Source organism: Xiphias gladius, chromosome 20, assembly GCF_016859285.1.
Source record: "Xiphias gladius isolate SHS-SW01 ecotype Sanya breed wild chromosome 20, ASM1685928v1, whole genome shotgun sequence".
In the NCBI taxonomy this organism is placed as follows: Eukaryota; Metazoa; Chordata; class Actinopteri; order Istiophoriformes; family Xiphiidae; genus Xiphias; species Xiphias gladius.
In genome coordinates, this window is record NC_053419.1 from 21,765,750 (window position 1) to 21,790,000 (window position 24,251).

Here is a 24,251-nt window from a genome sequence, read left to right on the forward strand (position 1 = left end):
TAAATAATAATCAAAGAAAAGCTCACACGTTCCAGTTTCCGGAGGATGTGGAGCTTTTTATTTGCTGCAGTTTCATTTAGTTTTTACATGATGTCACCCAGAGTCTTGAGTGATTGTGACTCATTCTGCCATAAGAGTTGTCATATTCAAAAACAGATGGATAGGTGAAGGTTTCTGAATGTGTCAGGAAAGGAGAGAAATGGAAAAGGATTTTTCCATTTGAAAGCATTAAACGTTACAGACAGTTTACACTGAAACCTTTATCACTGGAACACAACAGGAACCGTTTGCTTATTCGGTATCAATCCTGTGCATTTTTCCGTGATTCATTTTCCATTTGCACCACCATGAGGGAAAAAACATTTCTTCTTGGCCAACAGAGACTGACACCAAAACTGGCATGGGACAAAAATGTTTCCCACTAATTGCACCATCAGGCCTTGACAGTGCTCGAAAGGAAAATATATAGATATATATATATATATATTTCTATAATATATAGATATTTAACATTGGACATTTATAATCGAACAAGATGGAGGGTCTCGGCTGTGACGTCTGCTGGGATGAAAACTGTAAGAAAATGATGACAGAGGATTTAAAGACACATATTTAGATGACAAAGTTGTCTTTTATGTCTTTTATGATTGTTCTATGCCGTCTTTCATAGACAAAACTAGACGAGAGGAGTTTTTACAGTAAAGCCCCTGGGTTTGGGATAAAACCCAGCTCCATACACAGTGAAAAAGACGACAATGTCAACACCATGGAAGATTTAGGAAGAGGGCTCTTTGTATTTTCTATAACTGGGATTAAACAAGCTTGATGTGAGATCACAAAGCCATTGTTTTACAGCTCCAGGCTCAGAACTGATTGGACGACGTCTTTTGTTTTTCCCCAGATTTTTTGATTTGTGACAGCAGGAGAGTCTAAGTTCATAAATATTACATTCATTGTCCTGTACTGTGGGAAATGCTCAAACAACTTGGGACAATTTACTGCACTGTTTTTCTTTTTTTTTTGTGACAATTTTTAAACTGGTGATGGAGATCGGTTGGTTTTCCACAGACGTCTACTTGCTTTTCTTTTTCTGCTCTTGGAAGAAGTCATTGCAGGCAACGGTCAGGGCGGCCACCAACACAACAAACTCATTGAAATCCACCTCGTTATCTTTGTTAGAGTCCAGGTCGTTCATGATTTTCTCCACCAGCATTGGGTCCTTCTGAGACTGAAAACAAAAACAGAAAAGAATATGGATCCAACAAACAAGCCATGTGATGGACATTTCTGGAGGCTTTTAGCCAGGTCGTTTAATGATTTTCCTACTGACACTTCATATCCCTGTTTGAGCAATTAAAAATACCTTCAAGACATACTTGATGCAGGTCATGATATAGGAAATACCAGTCTGTCCATGTAGGATGAGTAACACCCATGCTGTCGTTTGATTGTTATTGGAGCTTGGTATTGACTCAAGGCAAAAGCTGCCTTCCGTGTCCAGTGGAGAGCAGAGTGATGTTGCTGTTAAACGACCCGTGAGCTGCAGCTGATCTCGCACGACATTTATTGCTTTGGCTATTTCCTCCAGGATCGAGAAACAAGACATGGCTTTTCCTTTTCCACCCTCCAACTCTGAAGCAATGTGCTCTTTATGTTGTGGCTCTCATTCAAGTCAAAGGTTGAAATAATATATATATATATATATATATATATATATATATATATATATACATACATACATATATATATATATATATATATATATATATACCTGAAGTAAAAAATAAACAAACTGAAATATAAACAAAAATATAAATCAATTAAAAAAACTTTGACTTGGATGTTTTGTCCATTCCAGCTAAACCATGTTTCACAGTAAAATAGCAAAATAAAATAAGATAAAATAAAATAGGTGAAAGAAACAAATGATCATAGGAAAACTACAACTAAAATTTGGATTCATTTGAATAAAACAAACAAACAAAACAAACATTAACTTGTCATCTTATTCATTCAGTCTTGTTTTCATCTTTGTGACGATACAATTTTTAGTTAAATCGGTGGGTTTTTCTGTGGTGTATTTAGCTATAAAAGCAGGAGAATTATTCTCAAACCACAAAGTAACACTTAATCCTTCAGTTCATTCTAAAAATGAAAAATTCAACATCACCGAATTTGGAGATTTCCTTGGACAGCCACACTTCCTGAGGTCTTTGGATAATGTTTGTCAAATTGTTTCATACGACCCATTTCGAACTCGAAATCAAACAAATGAAGGAGAAGTACTGGAATAAACTAACAACCAGTCTAAATTAAAACTGCCAATTCTAAGCCAAGAACCAATTTAAGCTAATAATGAATAATAAATAAGCATTTAATAGTCTACAAAAAATAAAAACGAAGGGACTGCAGACACGGCTGTCCTTTATTCTACCATCTGGAGTTTCAGTCTGGGAAGCATCTTTTTAATATGACCCGCCCCATTTCTATAATAACCATAGACAGTGTGCACATACAGTCAATCAATCAAGCCTTGGTATCCAAGCGTCAGAGTTGTCTGTCAAAGGAAACCGAGGGTGGCTGTCTATTCTCAGAGGCGACTACAGCCCGCGGGCATGTGATGACATCATGGGGGGGGGGTCTATATTTGGAGGCGATGTGGGCCACTGATGATGATGATGATGTGTGAGCACCTGAGGCTTCCCATCCGCACGAGGGAGGACGAGAAGTGAAAAGGAAAAAAAAAAAAGTATCTGAGGGCATCGGAGGTTTTGGGCCCCGGCCGTTTTGTTGACGTGTTGGTCTCAATCATTTGAAATCGCAGGCCTGCACACGCTGCTATCACACAGACTCCGGGGCTGGGGCTCATTGCCAATGCCCTTATCTATCTCGCTCTCCGCATCCTTTATTTCCCACTGTGCTATGATGTTGGAGCCACCAGCAATTACACTTTGACAGCAGGATAGCAATCGATGAGAAAACAATTTTCCTCGAACAAGGTCAGGGTACTCTTTTTTTTTTTTTTTTTTTTTTTTTTTATATCATTTGTTTTCTGATTTAACTTTTAAGCCACTGACGCATCAGCAGAGCATCATCCAAACTGGTGAAGATCCCTAATGATTAAATTACCACGATTATTACTGGTCATTATGGATCAATTAAGAAATATACAGGGAGTTCACTGTGAGGACGGTCAGGTGTTTCCCTTCAGGAAGACCCTTCTCTATATTCTGCTACATCACGTGAAAACTTCATCTTAAATAGACAATAAACAACATAATCACAATGCTGGAATGTCTACTTTACCGTGAGGAAGTCAGTGAGCTCACTGTTCAAAAGCTGCTTCAGCTCGCCCTTGTTGAGCTTGTATTTGTCTCCGTCATTTCCAGAGTAGTTGTAGAAAACTGTTATGAGTGCATCCATCGCACCCTCGAGCTGGCTCGGCATTCTGCTGGAAGGGATTAAAAGCTCTTGCAGCTTCCTGAAGACGAGAACATTTTTATGTTTTACACATTTAATTGAATCAAATTCACGTTATTCCTGTAAGGGTAAGAAACAGACTAATTGTTTGTCACTGGGAGAAGGGTTCTTACCTGGTTAGAGTCCCGCACAAATGTGACGAGAGGCGCCGCGGCACAACTTGTTTATTAGGAAATGAGGAGAAGCTGAGCGGGCCGTCCTCTATCTTTGCGGCGATAATTAATTCCACAGGTGAGATGCCCATGGTAACTGTCTTCCTTTCCAGGTTTTAATCAATGCTGTTAAGTGAAAAACAAAACACGAACCGGCGTAACCCCCCGGAGGCCCCCTGGGCATTCATCAGACCCAGAGCCGCGCATGTGCCTTCACACGTGTGTCCGCATCACTTAACACGTCCCCGAAGTGACTCCGGCTCTCTGCAGCACTTCATCAGAGGGAGGATGGGTTAAGACCTGTCCGAGAAATCTCACCTGTATTCTTTCTTAAGGGAAGGACAGCATGGACGATCCAATCGGTTTCTAAATGATTGGAGAATAAATATAAGACTGATACACTGGTGACACAGTTTTGTTTTATTCAAGACGCTTATACCCTGCTGTGTCCATGTCCTCATGACTTTTCTGGGGGGGAATTTATATCAGCTGTGTCCTGCTGGTTAATGAGAAACAGTACAAGGGAAAATATCAACTGAAATAAATGTAATCTGTTTTAATCAGGGGATACTAACACTGTTTTCTTTTTACATGAGTGAACAGAAAATAAAACCATCGAAATGTTTCCCTTAAGTACAGTGGACAGCAACTAAGTACATACTATACTCAAGGACTGTACTGTCAAAATGTTGAGGTACTTGTAATTTGTGTTGAGTATTTGGATTTTTACACTTCTACTTCACTACATTTCAGTGGCCAACATTGCACTTACTATCGCACCACGTGTATTCGACCTATAAAATACTACGATAATAATAACTACAAAGTTCTTGCACACCTCAGGGCCTTGTTGACGAGCGCATCAGATCAAAAACTCTGACTGTGAGAAAGAAAACGGGATTGACAGATTTTATCTTTGTAAACGAAACATGTTTTACACCGTCACATCCCACACAGAGGAAAACAAGACTTACATTAAATGAACACTGCATTATATTTTTTTCTGCTCTATTGGGTAACTCCAAGACAAACAGGAAGGGTGGGAGGTCCAACCCTGTCTCCTATAAACTATGTATGGATGTCTGGATGGTCGGCATACAGAGTGGAGGACTGTGATGCTGGATCCTGGCTTTTGCGAACTGAATCTCATCTGTGGTTGGGTTTGGGCGAAAAACAGGCACTTTGGTTGAGCTTAGGGAAGGACTGTGGTTTCATAACCTTCAAGTCACTTTTCACTAATTCAGTGTTTAACCAAGACCATATTTCTCTAACATTTACCAAGTCTTATGAAGGCTTAAACACAACCTTGTTAAATGTTAAAAAAGGAAAAAAAAAAGTGCAGATGTTGTTTTGCAAGTAAATATTGCAGTGAAAAAGAAAATAAAACAAGTCGTCACTGATCATTTGGCAGATTCGTTTATTAAAAAAGTTTCCTTATCACATGGGATAAAAAACAATTCTGGTGAAACTAGAAACTGAACTTGAGGTCTGCTCCAACTCTCAGTTAGTTTAAATCAAAGCTGACGCCTTTTTTGTTTGTTTAATTAAATATGGGATTGTGATGTAATTTTTATTAGTCTGTTTTTTCAGTCTTATTCTATTTAGCTCATTTTTTTACCTATTTTTAAAAAAATGATTTTTAAATCCTATTTATATGTGTCTTTACGTATTGACTTTGAGCTTCCTTTATTGTACTACGCTGTGTATACTCCACGGCCGCTGAAAAATTTCACCAATAAAATGTTTTGGATTTGTTAACCGGTCCCTGCCCCCCAAGCAACCACTGCTTTCTCTTTTTTTAGGTACAAAAAGTCGAGCTTGCACCGACTTGATTTGCCGCTTTCCTCGCCATCAGCTTTCCCTTCTCTCACTTTCACCTTGTGATCCAAAATCCTCATGTTCACATCGTGGGGTTTATTTTTAGCGGCAGCCACATCCATCCTGTGGCATTTCGGTCCGTCCCGTACGTCCCCGTCCCTCAGTCACTGTGTCTGAACTGACGGTGGAGAATAACGCTCCACTCAGCCCGGAGCCCCCAAAAGACAACACCTGAGGGATGTTAGTTGTCAGGTGCGCCCGCAACTTTTCCTCCACTCGCAGCCACCGCCACGGAGAAGAGAACTTTCCATTTACTAAAGGTGATGAAACAGTTTCCCCTCACCGCTGCTAACGGTAAATGTTGCGCAGGAAGGCGACCCGTGTGACCCCTGACCCAAACCGACACCACATCAAATCCTGAATTGTTTTAAAAGTATTTCTGACACAACAGAATCCACAAATTGCTGCGTTGTTTTAGAAATCAGCAGTGGATTTGGTTTCAGTGCGCGCAGTGCACAGGATACCAGAATTTTTACATCGTACACCATATTCAGCGGCAAAAAGTATGTAACTTACCATACAGACAATTTACTATATTAACAAGTATTGTGTCGTGTTTTGTACTGTCATAACTTGATTATTCTTTTATTTGAAGAATAAAAAAAATCAAAAACCTTTTTTTTGTTGCATTTATCTCAATGATACATGTCTACCCTCTAGAGGTAAACAGCTGCACTGTTTTAGTGGAGGAACCTCTACGAGGACAATAATGTTATAACAACCACATGCATTAAAATACCCTGTGACAAAAACGCGAAACATGAGTTACGCCGGGCTCGAGTGACTTTTACAGGATGTTTTAAAGCCCTGCTCGCAGTCTTTAAGGTGATGAAAACCTTGCCTCCTACCTACCCGACGGATGACGTATCATTTTGTGTCCGCTCGTGTGGCCTCGGGTCCTCCGCAGTACCGCCAAGGTCACTGCAAGGACGGCAGGAGACGATGCATTCGCTCTGCGTGTATATAAGCTTTGAAGTGTCTTGCCGCAGCACAGAGAAGGTGGCTGAGTTGACATTAAGACATTGATGTGAATCGCTCCTGTGGTCAGAAACGACGACTGCTGAATGTATGAATTTTAAAAGGAAAGTATGACTCGGGGACCAGGCTGTGGGTTACACACGCTACTGTTCAACTTCTTCACCTCTGCCTTGGCACTTCACATTACTTTGTGTTTGATGCCGTAGTTGCATTTAATGCTGCCACATGGCGACATAAAACGCAAGACGCGCTAAATTCCGAGTGCAATTTTTTGATATTCATAAAGTAGCTTATTTAAATATTCGAGCTTTTGATTTTTAAGTTAATTATCTAATATTTATCCTTTGGCTCTGTCCTTGTGCTTCTGCCGCTAAGGCCCTTTAACTTCCCCGCTTGGGATCAATAAAGTTCGCCTTATCTTATCTTATACCTTTGCAGTGGCTGTTGAATTTGAATCAACGAATCTTTTTTTTTTTTTTTTAAATCACCCATACCCAGGGTGAAATGTCCTGACCGCCCTGTGATGGCTCGCCATGGAAGTACGTGCGGAACGAGTGGCACTGCGCCTCGCGTTGGGCTAGCTAGCAGATGCTAGCAAGCTAAAACACTAAGAAGGTGAAGGCGGTGAACATCTTCTCGGCTAAACTGCGAGCATGTTACTGCGAGCAGACGCTGACGTTTTAGCTCGGACAAAGGACCGCCTCACGGGGGGGGGTCTGTCTGCGGCTCCTGCGGAGGATGTTTGAGCGGATGAGACCAGCGCCCGCCGACGGTCCCCGGCGTGATTCTGGTCCCGTAGCCGTATTCTCGCCGTGCCCCTCGGTGCCGTGAACGCGTCCTGTCGCACAGCCCCAAAGCAGCCTCCGCGCGGGGAGAGGAGTCGAGAGCTGGGGTAGCTTTGTTTTCACACTCCCGCATCCCAGCTCACAGCTCGAGGAATCGAGAAAAAATGCGGAGGCGAAGTGGCCTGTCAGTCCGAGCCTCGGAGCGGGGCAGCGACCGGTTGCTCCTGATGATCAGTCATTTAAAGCGGCTTTCCTTCGTCAGCCTCAGTTCAGCGTCTGGTTCTTCCGCTGCTGAGAGAAACAGAGAAAAACTTCTATTCCTCGTCTGATAATGTTTTTTTTTTCAAACTGACCTTTCTGTTGCATAGCTATACACACACACACACACACACACACACACACACACATTGATACTGGGTCTAATCCTCCCTTTCTCCGGGTGCACCGGGTTTTGCCAACAACTACAGTATATCTCCTCTTGTGAAGCATGAATGGGAGAAAATGAAGGATTAATAACATATAACAAAGTTGGAATCGTATTAAATATGTCTTGATGTTTTACGTCACCATGAAACATTAAGTATTATTTATTCCATGAATTATATTTATTACTCAGGTGTCTGTTTATTTACGAATACTTCTTCTTCACTTTCCGTGACAGCTGAGCAAACTCGATCCGCTGATGAAAGGCCACAAAGTATGGATGAAAGCTGGAAAGGAATCTAGCAAGTGGTCCTTGAGTTAAGAGGGGTTTTTTTTTTTTTCTGTAAACCTACAGTTTCCAAGGTCAAAAATGAGCCTTAAAGCTCAACATGAGTCCGAACACATGAACAGTGTAAACAGTTTTAAACAGCACATGGCAGTGGTTTGTACTTGTGTATAAAAGCCTTATAACACACTGTAAGGATTTGTTTTTGTGTGTAATCACATAATTACAGCTATGTTATACTGTGTTTTCAGTTATTCATTAACTGTTCATTTACCGTTCATAGAGATACATTAATAAACACCTATAATGTTCTCATATCTGCGTGTTATGAACCATTGTTGAGGGTATAGTGGTTAATTCGGAATACGTGGAGGTTAAAGCAAAGTAAAGCTTTTCATCAGGGACCAGGCCTGGTGCGGGGTATTAGCGTAGCTGTGCTCAGCCCGTCAGGGTCGCTGTAAATAGCCGCTGGAGGGTTTCTCACTGTCTGAACTCCAGTGACTGGCTTTGACGAACACCGTTCGTTACTTCCTGACACAAAGAAGCCATTTCGCATTGGTCTTTGTTCCCTAAATGTTAAATGCCTATTAGCCCATATTTAGCACTGCCACTGCCGCATATCAGAAACTAATGGGGGTCTGATAAAATTAACAGGCACATGAATGAACCACTGCACGTGTCAGCGAGCGTTCACTGTTGGGTCGTTATACACCGGATTTCTTTGTTCTGCAGCGCGAAACTTTCCTCACTCTACAGAACCCGTGAGAGTCTGGACGGCTCTTGGACGCGCTGCGGCAGCAGAGCTCAATGGATGTCTCAGTCTCACACCTTGTCATCGTCTCCTCAGACACGTAGCAGTGCACATTATGTGACGTGGTGAGTTCCACTTCTCATTGTTTTTAGTTATTTTTGACTTGTGTCAATATCGCAGTCTTTCTTCTGGGTTTGACTTGATATCAAGGTCCCCCAGGAAAATAAAAGTCAGAGGCCTCTGTTAGACAGCGTGCAGTATTCACTACTGTATGTCCTCAACCCTTGATCTCCTGAATTACTCAGGTTTTTTTGTATTTTTATTCAGTCTCTTCACATATTTTAACGGATGGGCTACACTTTTTGTTACCAATATAGTGGCTTTAAATTAGACAGATATCAATATCAATCAGTGCAGCAGAAGCAGTTTTACTTGTGAGCAGCGTTGGTGGTCGAAACAGAAACCCTCTGTGCAGCACATTGTCTGGACCAACGCTCCGGATTGCACAGGATAAAGTTTCATCAGCTGCGGTGCTGTCACAATACTCCATTCTTGTAACCAAGCCCTACCCACTGCTTCCCGTGCATCGCTCGTCCCTCGGTTAAACCTGTTGAAAACCGGTCTACCCCGTCCCAACTTTTGAATCCTTCCTTAAACAAGAACACATCAAAGTCAGTTATTCCTCGAATGCAGTAGGAATTCTCTTCATTCATTATTTTATTGCAGCGTATCTTTGGTGAAGGCTTGACTTTTATTGCCCTCTATTGGCTGATCAGAGGTATCAGAGAGTGTGCTGATCCTTCTCTGGTCAGTGAGCACGCTGTGCACGTTAAGCTGCCCTATTACAGACAGGATGTGTGTTTTTCAGTGCTCTACATTTAGTGTTACCAGCAGTGGTCCCACATTATTTACACTGCACTTTGTTTGCAGTTCATCTCTCGTCCTGTTTCTATTACACATTCCGGTCATAAAGTGTCACTAATGTCTAGAGTGACGTTTATGCCTCTCCGTGAAAAACATAAATTGCAACAAACTGTATATATGCTTTGGAAAAAAGTTAAAGCTATTATAAAATTATATATATATTTATATATAGATCTCAACTGTTTTTTCCAGGGTCAAAACAAAAAAAAGAAAGAAAGAAAGGGACCAGAAGAGCTTGTAAATGCAGACTGTGTTGAGGTGATTCCTCAACTGCTTTTTGGTTGGTGCTTGGGTGAAAATAACCCCTAATTTAAATCTTGACAGGTAGTGAGGTGAGGGCGGCTGGTGCCATTCACGACTGCGCTGGTCACCTCCTGAGCTGTGCAGTTTAACCAGATGTTGCATTTTGTACTATTAGCCTGCAGGTGCACTACTGTTTACTGATTCCATGCGTCGTATTTCTAACGCATCGTATTGTTGGTATTACTTTGCTACATCATTAAAATGGCCAGACTTTGGTGCCTCTGCAACAGGAATCTTACAGGAATAGTTTGTAATTTTGGGGAAATATACTTGTGTGTTTTCTTGTCGAGAGTTAGATGAGAAGAGCGATACCATTCCCATGTCTGTGGATTAAATGAATCTACAGCCAGCAGCCGGTTAGCTCAGCATAAATACTGGAAACAGGGGAAGCAGCTAGCCTGGCTCTGTCTGAGGGTAAAACAATGCTAGGTCTAAACCTAGCATGTGGCTGGACCAGCCCTTTATCTGTTTTCTTCTCTCCTACTCTCTGTGCTCACATATACAGGAATTTAATACAGACAAACTCCTCATAAAGCTGTTGTCATTAACATGTTTTTTTCTGTTTCTGTTGTCCGACAACAGAACAAGTATGAAACAGAGACTGAAACATGGCCCGTTACGACACATGTTAAGCAGCAGTCACTTCCAAGCCGTTTCCAAGCTGCTGCTCTGCTCTGCTAAAATCCTGATTTTATAACCGCGACGTCGTCTGACAAAATCTCCACGGTGATTTCAGGTATATTTACCTGTAAAATGATGACTCAGAGAGAAAGTTAGAAGCTCGTGCTCGCAGGGCAATACTGGCGACTCTCCAAAAAGTTGCTAGATTTGTCGTTGGCTGCTTTTGTTAAGAAAACCTGCTAAACGAGTGTGAAAAGTCGATAGATCTAGTGACAAAGGTGCTAATTTGGCCACACTGCCTGTCAACACCAACTTATGACGCAATAGAAACTGTTTGCGCCAAATCATTTTGCAAGAGCAGCGACCAAAAGTGAACTTCAGCACGGAGTCACGTGGCATTTGGCTGTCCAGTGGTATGGCTTTATCACTCGCTCAGTCAGTCAATCACAGGCATTCGCTGTTGCGGTCCGGCCAAAAAAATCTCCCTACCAGTGTCTCTAAAGCTCACTAATTAACCTAAGTTTAAAAACCCCAATTCATCATTTTAAGGATGGTTGTTGTGATGTTGTTGATGTTATGCGTTAGACTATTTCTTGACCAGGAGCGGTTACTTCCTGGAGTCCCTGCCGGTAGGATGGCAGCCACACGGTGATGAGAAGCTAAGTAATCAGTCAGAAAGTGAATAAGCTTATTTCCCAAAATGTCAAACCATCACTTTAATGATAATATCTTTCCCCTGCATTTACATGCGTTGATTTATTCAGCCGACTCTTAATCAAGTCGAATGATTGTCAGCGAGTGCTGTCTCTTGTCATGTCGGATGCATTAATTCAACATGTTATGAGCGAAAATAATCAAACTCAAAATATGATCTATGTATCGAATGAGATACTGCGATGAAATATTTAGTGTCTGGCCCTCTCTCACTGGTTCGCTGGTGTAAGCCGACATACTGATGTTAATTTTGATTCAATTCGATCAAAAATCGGTGTTAAGAGAAGGAAAACATTGGTTAATATCTTGATATAGAGCACATGGTATCACATGATATTATTAAAGCCTCCCGTGTCACACCACGGAAACAAGAGCTGCGGTCGCTGCTCCAGTTCCGTTTTTAAAAATGAATTCTTTTGTACAAACAAACTTGAACTGAGCAATAAGCCAACAAGAATCCAGCATCGGAAAGGAAGTGCTTTTGAAATCATGTCTCATTTACCAGCGTGCGTATGATTAATTACTCTTCTGGGCACTGAATGTGTGTGTGTGTGTGTGTGTGTGTGTGTGTGTGTGTGTTTTGTGTGTGTCTGATGATCTGAGAGTGAGAAAGGGAAAAACATTAACAGGCTGATTACTAACACGTAGGAAGGGAATATATACAACTCGCTGCAGTACACTGAATGTCTGTTCTGTTAATGTTAACAACTACAAGACATCGCCCTTTGCTTTCTTGTCACAAAGTCAAATTCGCAAGTAAACGGAAGCTCTCTCTCCATGATTTGGGTCAAAAATGAGAGCTGTTGTGGCCCGGCTCCTGAGTCCTGGCTGCAGTCCTTGTGCCCATGAAAAAGAGCCTTTACAGAGCGCCTTCTTTTAAAATGCAGGGGGGGTGGGGGGGTGGAGGTGGGGCTTGAATATACATAAGAGGCTAAGACAGTCCACCAGTCCAATTTGGCACAACATCCCCAGATAATTTGCTTTTGCTTAACCTATACGAGGAAGCCGATTGGATCTTTCCATTCATTTAGACTCTCTTTATCCTCTCTCGGGGCTTGTTAGAAAATAACCCCCTTGGATCGGCCCTCTTTTGGAAGAAAATCGCTGCGTTAGTGATGAGCACAGGCAGGTTACTCAGAACTAAGGCTTTATCCTGGATGTCGGATGTGGACAACGTGACTGGGGGCCAGTCCCGGGACTTGGTTCTGCAGCCTGCCTGGGACTACCTCCACCAGAACCACCACGACCTCCTGAGGAGCCCTCTCTTCCCCGTGGTCCTTTCTGTCACCACCTACTTCTTCCTGGTTGGTCTCTACACCGTGTTGGACCTGCTGGCTCCCACCTGGCCCTGCATTAACCGCTACAGGCTCCATCCTGACAGACCGGTCACCTTGCCTAACATTTGGACTACCCTGGGTGTCACCATCTACAACCACCTGCTTTATATCTTTCCTGCTGCAGTTGCCCAGTGGCTGTGGAGGCCACCCACCCCGCTGCCTCGTGAAGCACCCACTCTCTGGAGCTTCTTCCTGGGCATCCTGGGCTGCATTGTAGTCTTTGACTTCCAGTATTACCTGTGGCACCTGCTGCACCACCGGGTTGCCTGGTTGTACCGCACCTTCCACGCCGTGCACCACCAGTACAACCAGCCTTTCAGCCTGGTCACCCAGTACCTGTCTGGCTGGGAGTTGTTCAGCGTGGGGTTTTGGGCCACAGTAGACCCCATCCTGCTCCAGTGCCACTGCCTCACCACATGGGGCTTCATGGTCTTCAACGTCTATGTTTCCACAGAGGACCACTGCGGCTACGACTTCCCGTGGGCCATGCATAACCTGGTGCCCTTTGGCCTCTGGGGTGGTACACCCAAGCATGATGCTCACCACCAGCGGCCCGGCACTAACTTTGCCCCATTCTTTTCTCACTGGGACTGGCTGGGGGGAACCCACACTGTGCCAACACCCTCCAGCCACACTGCCACAGGAGAGCCAGAGGAGATGAAAGGGAGAAAAGACTAAAGAGCTTGAATTAATCTCTCATTGACTCCGTCTCTCTTTAACTCAATCTGCCTCTTTTGTACCTGCTCTCATTCCAACAGCCTTGTTTTTTCTCTCTACTCTCCTGCAGACCAGTTTCTCTCTTTCCTGTCTCCCTGCCTTTCCTTCTCCTTGCTATTATTAAATCGTCTCACCCTATTTTGATATCGTCCACTGCTCTCTAACAGAACATGGATATTCTTCACAGTTTAGGAGCTGATTATCACTCTAACATTTTTGACCTTTATGGTAAGTTGTTGCGAAGAATTGTCTCAAATGTTTGTTTAGTTTACAGTGATAGTATTGATTACCCTGTACTGTTGTACTATTTACATTTATCTCTTATTCATAGAGACTTTAAATTTATGTTAATGAATTGTTATTTTGTCTCCATGGTATTCTCAGGTGCGTTTCCATACACGTGTAACATGTTTTGAGCTACCTTGAAAAATAAAACCACTTATTTGAGACTTGTTCTGTTATACTTCACCGAGTAGCTCTTATAGAGAATTTGCTGACGGTAGATGGTGTGATCTGTCAGGGTGATTACACACACGTTAGCACGTACATTCTTCCTCTCCTCCTCCTCAGCACCGACCCTCTCGCTCACACGCATGAATAGCAGTCTTTTAGCTGCATCCCAGTACAATGCGTGGGCGCAATACTAATCTATCATCCTCTCTTTGAGACAAAAATGCTCTTACTGGAAGAGTTCTTCATTAAACCCCCGAAAGGAGAATATCTTTGTGATTCAAACTCTTCAACTGTGAAAACAAAAATTAAATAGTTTAAGGATGTCTGTGCATTCACAGCAGCGGGTGTTATTCTTCGAAATACTTTACTATGTTGGAACGATAGCGATAACTGTGGGGAACAGCAGATCATTGATTTTTGGTTTTTTTGAAAAAAGCTACAACATAAAATCGTGTGGCCGTGTTGAGTCAGAATTGCCTCAAGTAAATGGTCATTCAAACAAAATCCGAATAGGAATACTGACCACTTTACAGAATCTTGAGTGTTTACTCACATACGATATTACTTAAACTTCAACAAATGGACCAGCAGAGGTCACTTTTCCTCCCACACAAATCAGACAAGGCAGGCTACAAGCATCAACATGTCCAGCAAAAAAAAAAAAAAAAAAACCCAAACAAAACCACTTCACAAACAATTCTTATTTTGACAGATCAAACCCCAGAGGGGAAAAAAAATACATACTTTTCCCTTTATGCAGTATCTATTTATAGCACAGAGAACATGCAGTGAGTCATAGTACTGTAATCGGGCTCTAGGTCACAACTTTCTGTGACTCTTCCATCTTTGTTGTTATTCACCAGGTCATCCTTTTGGCATGTTCCCGGCTCACAAGGGAACCGAGCGTTGCAACACATTGTCTGTTTTAGAACACATCACACGCCTCAGGCATAACTGTCTGTGAGTCTGTTAAAATGACTCTAGTGCTGGGATCTCCAGCAGTAACTAAATAAACGAACTTCACCCCTGCGTCTGGTGACGGCGCGGATCTGTAACGTGTGTGAAACTTCACCGTCAGTGCGCTACTTGTTTTTATCTTAAATTCAGAAAAAGATTGTGAAAAGACTCATTTCTAAAGGACTGTGTGCAGTGAGGTTTGAGCAACAGTGGTTTATTCTGCAATCTACCAGGACCCTATGGAATGTATCTATACACTTGTGCAGATGTAAATTAACTTGTTTCTCAAATATATGTGACTGCTGCATAAGGTTCAATCGCTTCAAACCCTCATTGGGTTCATTTATTAGCAGTATTTATTATTTTCTAATTTTCTTATACCCGGCTATATGTCGGTCTTGTGGTTATAGGATTGTCGCAAGGTACCCTCAGAACATACCGTAAATATTGCATCACAGAAATGTGCAATACAAACCACCACATGTACATGCGTGCAACTGCAGAAGCAGCTTCACTGGAACGGAAGCCCCTGTAAAAATCACAACATGCCGTTTTTGCACTTTGATTTTTGTATGGAATAGACAAACAAGATATAAAGTTTATCAGTAGGGAGATTTCGAGGCGCTGCTGGGCATATTTTGTTACCTCTGGACAGAGCCAGGGAGTCGCTGTGCACCTTGTTTCCAGTCTTTGTCCTAAGCTAAGCTAACTGACTTCTGGTGCTGGCATGATTTAACTCAAGATAAGCATACTTCCCAAAATGCTGAATTACTCCTCCAACCTTAGTAACATTCAAACTATGCAGTGCGCTGAGGTCCTTCCGTGCAGCTACTGTATATGTGTCTGTACATGTGGAGTCTTCACAGCCCATGTTAATGGTGGACCGTGCATTCTTACCATACCAGCGCTGCCGCTCATGGCTGACATAGAAAAGCTGTGCAGAGAAACGTTGACCGTGCTGTGCTCGGCCGCGCAAACGTGCTTTTAAACGCGTGTGCACCTGCGTCACATGCAAAGAAATCTGTTCCTGCGTTCCTACGTAGTCATTCGAGGACATAAGCTGTGCTACGGGAAATGTCACTCCCCGCATATTTCATGATGTACCCAAATCCTTAAGCAACAGATGATTTCCCAACTCTTACAAATCATAACCAAGGTCTAAGTTTTGACATTTATGAAAAGAATTTAATGGGTTTTAAATTCCCTTCAATTGTTTTTCCCCTTCTAGTTTTTCTTTAATATAATTGTCAATTCTTTAGTCCATATTAGGTCTATATAATCCCTTCTCCTGGTGGTATTTTATCAAATTTATTCCTTTGGGATTATTCAACCTGATTTATGAGCATTTCTGTTTGCCCTAGAGACCCGGAGCACCTCATGAATGTTTGACAGTGAAGTGTGTAAACGTAACATGGCCAGGGAGTGCCCCCGTCTCCAACATGTGAAAAGCAGGTATTCTACTCACATTGCTGACAAAAGGTATAATTACACTCCACAACAATCATTTACCTCTTCAAACAGCCCAGGAGCTCTGCCCCAACCAGTCTTTAAACAGGAATCCGTCACCATTCTCAGTCTGTGTGTGTGTGTGTGTGTACCTGGGGGAGGGTAGTGACTGTTTGGGTGGGGTTGTTGCTTGAAACACATCAGTTCGCTCACTCCTTATCTAGAGATGAGAGAGCAGGACCATTCAATTTAGTTCACAATACCCCTTTGTTGACACTATATTGTCTTTTAGGAGAAAAAGTGTGTTGTATTAAGCAGGTGATGGTAACTGAAAATAAAACATTCGACTTTAACACAGATTTCAGAGCCACAGGTTTAACTTAAAACGAGAAATGTGGCTGCATTTGAGATGAAAAATTAACTATCAGGAGGGAAAGTCAGAGGAGGTTGCCGACTGAGGCGTGTCGATTAATGAAAATAAGCAGGAAAGAGCTTCAAACTTGTGTTTCACGTACTGGTGAAACGGGGTTTGACACTGAAAGCGGTGGGAGGACAAACTGTTTAGGTAATCCTCTTACCATTCCTCATCCCGCTCTTAAACATTCTTTAACCCCCTCCGCTCTGACCCTCTTTTACGTCTGACTTTTTCTTCAGAAAACACAGTCGTTAACAACCAAGTGGACATTGAAATATTTAACATATTTTTTAAAAAAGTGGTCTGGACACCTGTTGACACTGAAATCCACAACACATACCACAAATTCCTAAGATTTCCACAAGGCATAGAGAGTGATCTATGACAATGAGTCAAGTCCACATCCCTTTCCCAGCTGCGAGACGAAAATAAGGCCGGTGACCTCATTCAGCGCAGGACTTCAATCGGTTGCACAATAATACAAAAGGAGTTTCACAGAAACTGCATCCTGTTGTTTTATCATTTATTTAAGAAACCGTCTAACAAGACCGCAATTTTCTTCATCGCTTTAAAATTCAAAAGTAAAAAATCAACACTTCAGCACAAGTGGTTTCAAATGACAAATTCAAAACTTGCTGCAGGAATGCGCCAAACAGGCAGGAGAAAGGGCAGGAATGAATGTAAAGTACACCTTTTCTTTCACTGATTGGATGAAAGCCAGGTTGATATAAGACATAACACAAGTCAAGTCAAGACCTGATATAATCTCCTGCTCCAGTCCTCTGTACAGATCAGGTTAATGTGGGTGTTTTCTTACAGATATCGTTTGCTTGGTCTACAGCACAGCGAGCTAGTCAGTCAAAATCTTGGGAGAGACCACGTTTATCTGTGCAGCCAAGGGGACTAAATGTCAGGCCTTAACAGGCCTTCTCTCCGTTTCTTCATAAAGAAAAGTGAATATATGTATTACTGTCTCAAAATTGAAGTCACATGTCACATGCTCTCATCCCAGCACGTTCATCTTCACATTTAAAGTTCTTCTTTGGTTATCTCATGTTTTGAGGTTACCTGGTTGTAACTGACGGGCCTTATGTCCATTATTACAGGCCACTCTGCTGTGTCCCAGTGCCAAAGAGCCTGTAGGATGCCCTGCTTCAGGCCCAGCGCGCGCGGCATCTCTCCTTTATCTGGCTAACAGGTGCTGCTCTGCGTGTTCCCGGCATCTGACACGTATGATTTGCTCTTCCTGGAGTACTTCATGGAACTGAACGAAACTCGCATCCTCTCAACAGTCCTGCTGCTCCTGCACAGCAACGTGTTCTTCACGTGGTTCCTGAAGTCCGCGGACACAAAGTAGTAGATGAACGGGTCCAGGCAGCTGTTGAGGCTGGCCAGGCATAATGTGGAGATGTAGAAGCCGTATCCGTTATTTATCACTCCATCCTTCAGTAGAGAGTAATGTATCACCAGCATGATGTTGCTGGGGATGAAACACACTACGAACGTCACCAGGACGGTCACGATCAGGACCACAGCTTTCTGCCGGTTCTTTGCTGCCGTGCTCTCCTCCATGGTGTTCCCCAGAGCCCTGAGCAACAGAATGTAGGCCACGACGATCACTATACAAGGGACGAGGAACACTACTATACCCATAAAGGTGAAGTAGTAGTACGGGAGCCGGACAGAGGGGAAGGGATTCTGGGGGTCGGCTATGACGTTGACATCGTGGCAGGTGGTTATGTTGGGGTCTCGGAGCTTGGCGGTGTGGTTGTACAGGTACAGAGGCGTGGTGCTGAGCCAGACGAGAGCCCAGACGGCTACACAGACACCAACGGCCAGTTTGTTGTTCTTGCACTGCTGGGACAGAGGGTGAGCCACGACCCAGTACCTCTGCACGCTGAGGCAGGTGATGAACAGAATGGAGCAGTACATGTTCCCGTAGAAGAAGCTCACGAGGACTTTGCACAGCGGTTCCCCATAGATCCAGTGGTTGCCGTTCAGGTGGTAGGCGATTTTTAGGGGCGTCCAAATGACAAAGAGCAGGTCGGCCAGAGCCAGGTTGGCCATGTAGATCGAGGAGGGATGCTTCTTCTTGGTCCTGAAGAGGAAAACCCATAAGGCCATGCCGTTGGCAGGAAGTCCCACCGTAAATACGATGATGTAAACGATTGGGAGAAAAACTGTGGTGAGATCACTCTTCAGCGTGTCTGATGTTGTGCTGTCCACAACAACTTGTTCTGAATTTTCAGGGTCCACAACCCCGAAGAACCCCCGTCCCTTTGGCCCACCTACAATAAAAATTAATAGATAATACAAAATACATATTAGGGCTGAAACGATTGGCAGAACAGGCTCATTGTTAAACATTCCCTGACTCCAGCCTCTCAAAAGTGGAGATTTGCGGCCTGTCTCTGCATTATAATCACTGTAAGCAGAGCAGCTTTGGGTTCAGGACTGCTGATCGGGCAGAACAAGTTATCTGAAGATGTCACCTTGAGCTCTGGCCCGTGGCCCCAGTTTTCAGGCTAAAATATTGAATTACAAATCGGATAAATCCCTCATGAAAATAATCATTAGTTGAAACCCTAATTCAATATCTGTAGAAGTTACTCCTGATGTATATTGTTTTCTAAATCTAAAAAGTTAGATTCACCTACATTTGCCGACATTCCCTGTCCGTCCGGGAGTTGACCACAACTCAAGGTTTAAAAACAATGGTTCGGTCACAAACTCGCTCCCGTGTTTTTACAACATTTCGAGATACGGACAAATCTTACAGTAACGTCTTCGTGTTTTCCCCTGAAACGAGGCTAACTGCGCGTCATTTGCTCGGTGCGTCGGCGACCCGGCGCTGGGGACGCAGAGGCGCGTCCGACCTTACCTGTGGCTTTTGCGGCGGAAACGCAGCAGAAAATCAGCAGGAGCGACGGCAGCCGAGTTAAATCCATCTCTTCGCACTTTCGACGGTCTCTGCTCTACCTCTTGTTTTTTTTTTTTTCTTTCTTTCTTTCTTTCTTTCTTTCTTTCTTTCTTTTTTAAATCGCACTCTCCGTCCAGCAGCTCTTCTTAAATGCCGGAACACACTCTCGGCCGCGAGAGGACACACCCCGAGACTACCTGCGCGCCCGCTGAGGTCACCGTGTCGTAGCCGCCCACCTGCTCCAGTCCGTGGCACTTTTCCCATCGGCGGTTCCCGGAAGCTCAATGAAATTCCGAAGTAGAAACCCTGAAAATAAAAAATAATATCAGAAAATAAATAAATAAACGTTGAAGACAGTCCTGACGAGGTGGTATTGAGTTTTGGGATTTTATTATCTTGAATAATATATTTTTAATCAGTGTTGTAGAATTTATAAAATACTTAACCTAAATAGCTATATGTATTTATTTTTTGCCGTATTTTATAAAAAAATACTGCATCACGAAAACAGTCTCCCCAGGAAAGAAGAGTTAAAAAGATTAAACTGGAAAAAAAGGTGTTTATTTCTTTGCTCTGGAAGAGAAAACTATTTTCCATTTGCGTCTCAACTATATTGTTTATTGTTGATGCGATGTTGTTGTGGCCTGGAATTGAGGATTTCTTGTAAACTACGGTTGATGATTTTGTGTAAATCTCAACGATCAATACCCACAAACCTGCCATTAATATCTTGAGCAATTGTTTGTTTTTTAAACACTGGAAAATTGTGAAATATGATCCTTCACATTTTCCCTCCAGCCCGAGGTGACACCTTCAAATGTCTTGTTTTTTCTGACCAGCAGACCAAAACCCCAAATATTTTCTATTTACTACAATGTAGGGCAGGGAAGAGCAGCAGACTCTCACATCTGAGACGCAGGGACCCTCAAATTATTGGTATTATTGTTTGAAAAACGATTCCTTTATCATTACAGATTAATTCTCTGTTGACGGACTAATCGGCTGATTATTTCTGCTGCATTGTATTACAGAACTGACACAGTGTAGCACGATACATGTTAAAAAACTAATCTAAAAAGCTATTAATAATCATTATTAGACTACATATGCTCCGGTCTGCACTATTCTTTGCCTTTTTATGACTGTTGATACATCTTTGGGCAATAGTTTCTGTGAAAAACACCGTTTGGAAGCTAGTAACCAATGCAAATGCGTAGCTGTAACAGTGATGTGACCGCGTCTCTCTATTCCTGTAGGCAAATGAACAGTTGCATTCTGGGTCTGAGGCCTCTGAGGCAGGAATACAGAGTCGCAGGAACCGAAAAAGGAGGAAATATTTTTAAATGAACTTTTCTCAGATAGTCAAAGTGTAAAACGTGGTTAAAAACTGGTTTGTGTTATATGATGTTTTACTTCAGGGAAATTAATTTGTACAGTGTTTTAACCTGTTTCGTCAAGCCTCAAATTAGAGGAACAAACTACAAACTGCACATTTACTATGTTGAAAAATACAGTTTCTCTTGCTTTCCTTGTAAAGTTTCATATAACTCACCTAAATGAATTGATTGTGATCTGGTCCCAAAGGTCTGATTAAAAAAAAAAAATGAACGAAAATTGAATGTCTTCAGTGCTCTAATGTCAATTCAATAACAGAAGTGGATTTTTACTTTAAGACAGTTCGTTTAACAAAAGTCAGGACAACAATTCAGGAAATGTTTTCTACTCTTGGAAAGAAAAAGAGACACTTCTGACAAGGCACCAGGCTTCAAATGGAAAATTAGCATGGAGAGAACAAATAATTTACTGTATCTCTATTATTTGGGCTCAAAAAATGTTCTACTCTGGCTTGGGACATAAGAGGGTTTGGAGGACCAGCACAAACCTGGACTGACAGCTAAAGGTTATATATTAGGATTGTTTTGAAAAGCAGGAACACACAGCTTGACCTTTCCAACTGCCCGCCTAGCTCACAATACAGTCGGAGAAAATGTCAGTAAACCAAAGAGCTTGACTGGGTGGAAATACAGGATGTTGGCCGGTTACTTTTATTGGCAAACTTTAAAAAAGGTAGTTATACAAGTAAAAATGTTTACTTTAAAAAACACATACAAGATATATACACATATTTAAAGCTTGTATCGTGTATCCTACAACATGGCGGATTTTGCCCATTTTAGTTTCACCACATCAAAAAGCTGACAGAGTTCATCTCAACCAAATCACAGCACGGACTACAAGATCAGACACCTTAAAAATCACAAAAGGCGATCATTCATATCCCAATGAAATCAAATAAAACTGTCAAGCAAGGTGCTTTAAATTAAAAGAAGAGTTGTATTATCAAAGATATAAAAATAGAATTTATTTACGACAATTAAAAAAAAGCAGATTCTGAGACTCTCAAAGCTTCTTCCACACAGAAGGAAGGGGTCACGGAAGAATTAAAAAAGAAAAACATTTTAACTTAGTTTCATGATCAGGAATAAGCTTAAAAAACCCACAACGCTTCATTAACAGTCAGTGCTCTGCGTGTTCCCCGTGTCAGACGAATATACGTTGCTCTTCTTGGAGAACTTCAGAGCGCTGAAGGAGACCCTCATCCTCTCCACTGTCCTCTCGCTCCTGCAGAGGAACGTGTTCTTCACGTGCTCCCTGAAATCCTCGGAGATGAAGTAGTAAACAAAAGGGTCGAAACAGCTGTTGAGGCTCGCCACGCACAGGGTGGTGATGTAGAACCCGTACAGGTTGTTGGGGGCCTCCCCCAACAGGAGGATGTAGTGCACCAGCAGCATGATGTTACTGGGGGTGAAGCACACCAAAAACATGACCAACACGGTGATGATCAAGACCACAGCCTTTCGTCGCTTCCTGGCGATGGCTGGATCCGCCATGCTGTTCCTCAGAGCCTTGAGCATGAGGACGTAGGATACGATGCACACGACGGTGGGGACTACAAACCCCAGTGTTCCCATCGTCAGGAAGTAGCCCGCCGCTATTTTCTTCTGGCTGGGCCTGGTCACGTCATGACAGGTTAGGATGTTGAGATTTGTTACACGGACCTCTTGATCATACAGGTAGAGGGGGATGGTGACAAGCCAGACCACCACCCAGACTGTGACGGAGACGGAAACAGCCACACAGTTGCTCCTCTGCTGCCGGGACAGCGGGTGGACCACAGCCCAGTAACGCTGGACACTTATACAGGCGATGAAGGCGATGGAGCAGTACATGTTGCCGTAGAAAAAGGCCACCAGCACTTTGCACAGACCCTCTCCGTAGATCCAGTTGTTGCCGTTGAAGTGGTACGCTATTTTCAAGGGGACCCAGATGACAAAGAGCAGGTCGGCCAGAGCCAGGTTGGCCATGTAGATCGATGACGGGTGCTTCTTCTTGGTCCTGAAGAGGAAAACCCAGATTGCCATGGCGTTGGTGGGCAGCCCCACGAGGAACACGATGATGTAGATGATTGGGAGGAAGACGGTTGTGAGACGGCTGCTCAGGACCTTTCTGGCTTGGGAGCTGACCCACACCCCGTCGTCGGTCTCTGTACCAGTAAAACCTCTGTCCTCTGCAAAAGGCACAATATGGAAACGTGCGTAAAGCAGAAGTGCAACCAGTTTATATGCAGGAACATACTAGAATTTGCCTACACCTGAAAGTAAAACGCGAGCTGGACTCCTTCCAGCTGTGTGCACTCCGACCTCTTTCCAACCTGAACTTAGGCTTCCAGGCCTGAGTCACCGGTATTACAACGATCCATTTCCATAGTTCTTATGATCGAACCACCTCTGACTTTACCAACCCAGCCTTTAAAGGCCAACGGGGCCAGAACATCAAACGAACAGGACGTGCAGTCGACGGATCGAGTTCAGTAAAGGGCGAGTTGTTTCCCCATTCTATCTGAGCTGAATACCTTGCCAGTGACAACAGCGGCAGTGGTGGAGGTGAAGAGGACACCGTACCTTTCTGGGACAGGCAGGTGTGCACGGAGCACACAAGTAGGAAGAGCCGAAGCCATCGCGTCCTTAAATCCATGACCGCAAACAGAGGGTTAGGGACTGTCTGCCGGCGGCCGCGGGTCCTGCTTCGCTGCTCTATTGTCGCTGATCCGGAGCGGCGTGAAAACAGCTTTCACACCTCGGTGACGTCATGGCGTCACGTGACCGCGCGCAGGTCACCGCCCCAAGCGCGGCGGAACGAGCGTCTCCTCACCTGGCGGAGAGAAGAGCTCAGCGCCTAGATCAGCTGATACCTGATGACATCCCAGATCTGCGGGTTATCACAGGACGGTGTCATTATGCCAGTAAATAAAAAAAAGGCTTTATTTAGTTTGGTGATGTCTGACCTCCAGTTGTTATGTTCTCAGTTTAGACAGTGTAAACATGTGTCCGAGTGATCTACTCCAACCTTCCGTAAACTGTGAACGTTTTAGCCCCATTTTATAAACTTGAGGACAAAATATTTGGCCCTGAAAACAAAACAAAGCACACAGCACCAAACTGATCGAAAGGGCAACTGCGTCCTGTTTCGTCCTGTGTGACTTCACGACCTAACGGAGAAAGCAGAGCAGAAGCTGCCGAACGACCAGGCGAGAGGACACACCCCGAGACTACCTGCGCGCCCCAGGCGAACGTGCGCAGGCGCGGGCGTGTATGTGAAGTGATGCGCTGCACTAGGTACGAACCTGTAGTTGGGCCGCGGCACGGTTGCC

General features: G+C 43.4%; 4 protein-coding genes across 4 annotated transcripts; 1 reads left to right on the top strand and 3 right to left on the bottom strand.

Moving 5' to 3' along the window:
- Positions 1-1,072: 1,072 nt before the first annotated feature.
- s100z (S100 calcium binding protein Z) lies at positions 1,073-3,619 on the bottom strand. Its single transcript, XM_040157683.1, has 3 exons — positions 3,594-3,619; positions 3,307-3,481; positions 1,073-1,228 (listed from the first exon to the last, which is right to left on the bottom strand). Exons 2-3 carry the CDS (start codon positions 3,445-3,447, stop codon positions 1,073-1,075), a joined length of 297 nt encoding a protein of 98 aa, XP_040013617.1. The 5' UTR covers positions 3,448-3,481; positions 3,594-3,619.
- An 8,791-nt stretch (positions 3,620-12,410) lies between these two features.
- On the top strand, positions 12,411-13,310 carry ch25hl2 (cholesterol 25-hydroxylase like 2). The gene has a single exon (XM_040158104.1). It carries the CDS (start codon positions 12,411-12,413, stop codon positions 13,308-13,310), a length of 900 nt encoding a protein of 299 aa, XP_040014038.1.
- Positions 13,311-17,136: 3,826 nt separating this feature from the next.
- On the bottom strand, positions 17,137-19,716 carry f2rl1.2 (coagulation factor II (thrombin) receptor-like 1, tandem duplicate 2). The gene is made up of 2 exons (XM_040156606.1): positions 19,502-19,716; positions 17,137-18,908 (listed from the first exon to the last, which is right to left on the bottom strand). Exons 1-2 carry the CDS (start codon positions 19,566-19,568, stop codon positions 17,812-17,814), a joined length of 1,164 nt encoding a protein of 387 aa, XP_040012540.1. The 5' UTR covers positions 19,569-19,716; the 3' UTR covers positions 17,137-17,811.
- Positions 19,717-21,552: 1,836 nt separating this feature from the next.
- On the bottom strand, positions 21,553-23,712 carry f2rl1.1 (coagulation factor II (thrombin) receptor-like 1, tandem duplicate 1). The gene is made up of 2 exons (XM_040156651.1): positions 23,503-23,712; positions 21,553-23,108 (listed from the first exon to the last, which is right to left on the bottom strand). The coding sequence occupies exons 1-2, from the start codon at positions 23,573-23,575 to the stop codon at positions 22,051-22,053; spliced, it is 1,131 nt and encodes a 376-aa protein (XP_040012585.1). The 5' UTR covers positions 23,576-23,712; the 3' UTR covers positions 21,553-22,050.
- Between the last annotated feature and the right edge of the window lie 539 nt (positions 23,713-24,251).

Bases quoted from the DNA above. Each gene is read 5' to 3' on its own strand.
- s100z (XM_040157683.1), bottom strand. From the start codon at position 3,447: ATGCCGAGCCAGCTCGAGGGTGCGATGGATGCACTCATAACAGTTTTC. The intron at 1,229-3,306 runs GTAAAGTAGACA...TTTTGTTTTCAG, and splicing joins AGCTCACTGACTTCCTCACG to TCTCAGAAGGACCCAATGCT.
- ch25hl2 (XM_040158104.1), top strand. From the start codon at position 12,411: ATGAGCACAGGCAGGTTACTCAGAACTAAGGCTTTATCCTGGATGTCG.
- f2rl1.2 (XM_040156606.1), bottom strand. From the start codon at position 19,568: ATGGATTTAACTCGGCTGCCGTCGCTCCTGCTGATTTTCTGCTGCGTT. The intron at 18,909-19,501 runs GTAAGGTCGGAC...TTTTTATTGTAG, and splicing joins TTCCGCCGCAAAAGCCACAG to GTGGGCCAAAGGGACGGGGG.
- f2rl1.1 (XM_040156651.1), bottom strand. From the start codon at position 23,575: ATGGATTTAAGGACGCGATGGCTTCGGCTCTTCCTACTTGTGTGCTCC. The intron at 23,109-23,502 runs GTACGGTGTCCT...TGCCTTTTGCAG, and splicing joins CACCTGCCTGTCCCAGAAAG to AGGACAGAGGTTTTACTGGT.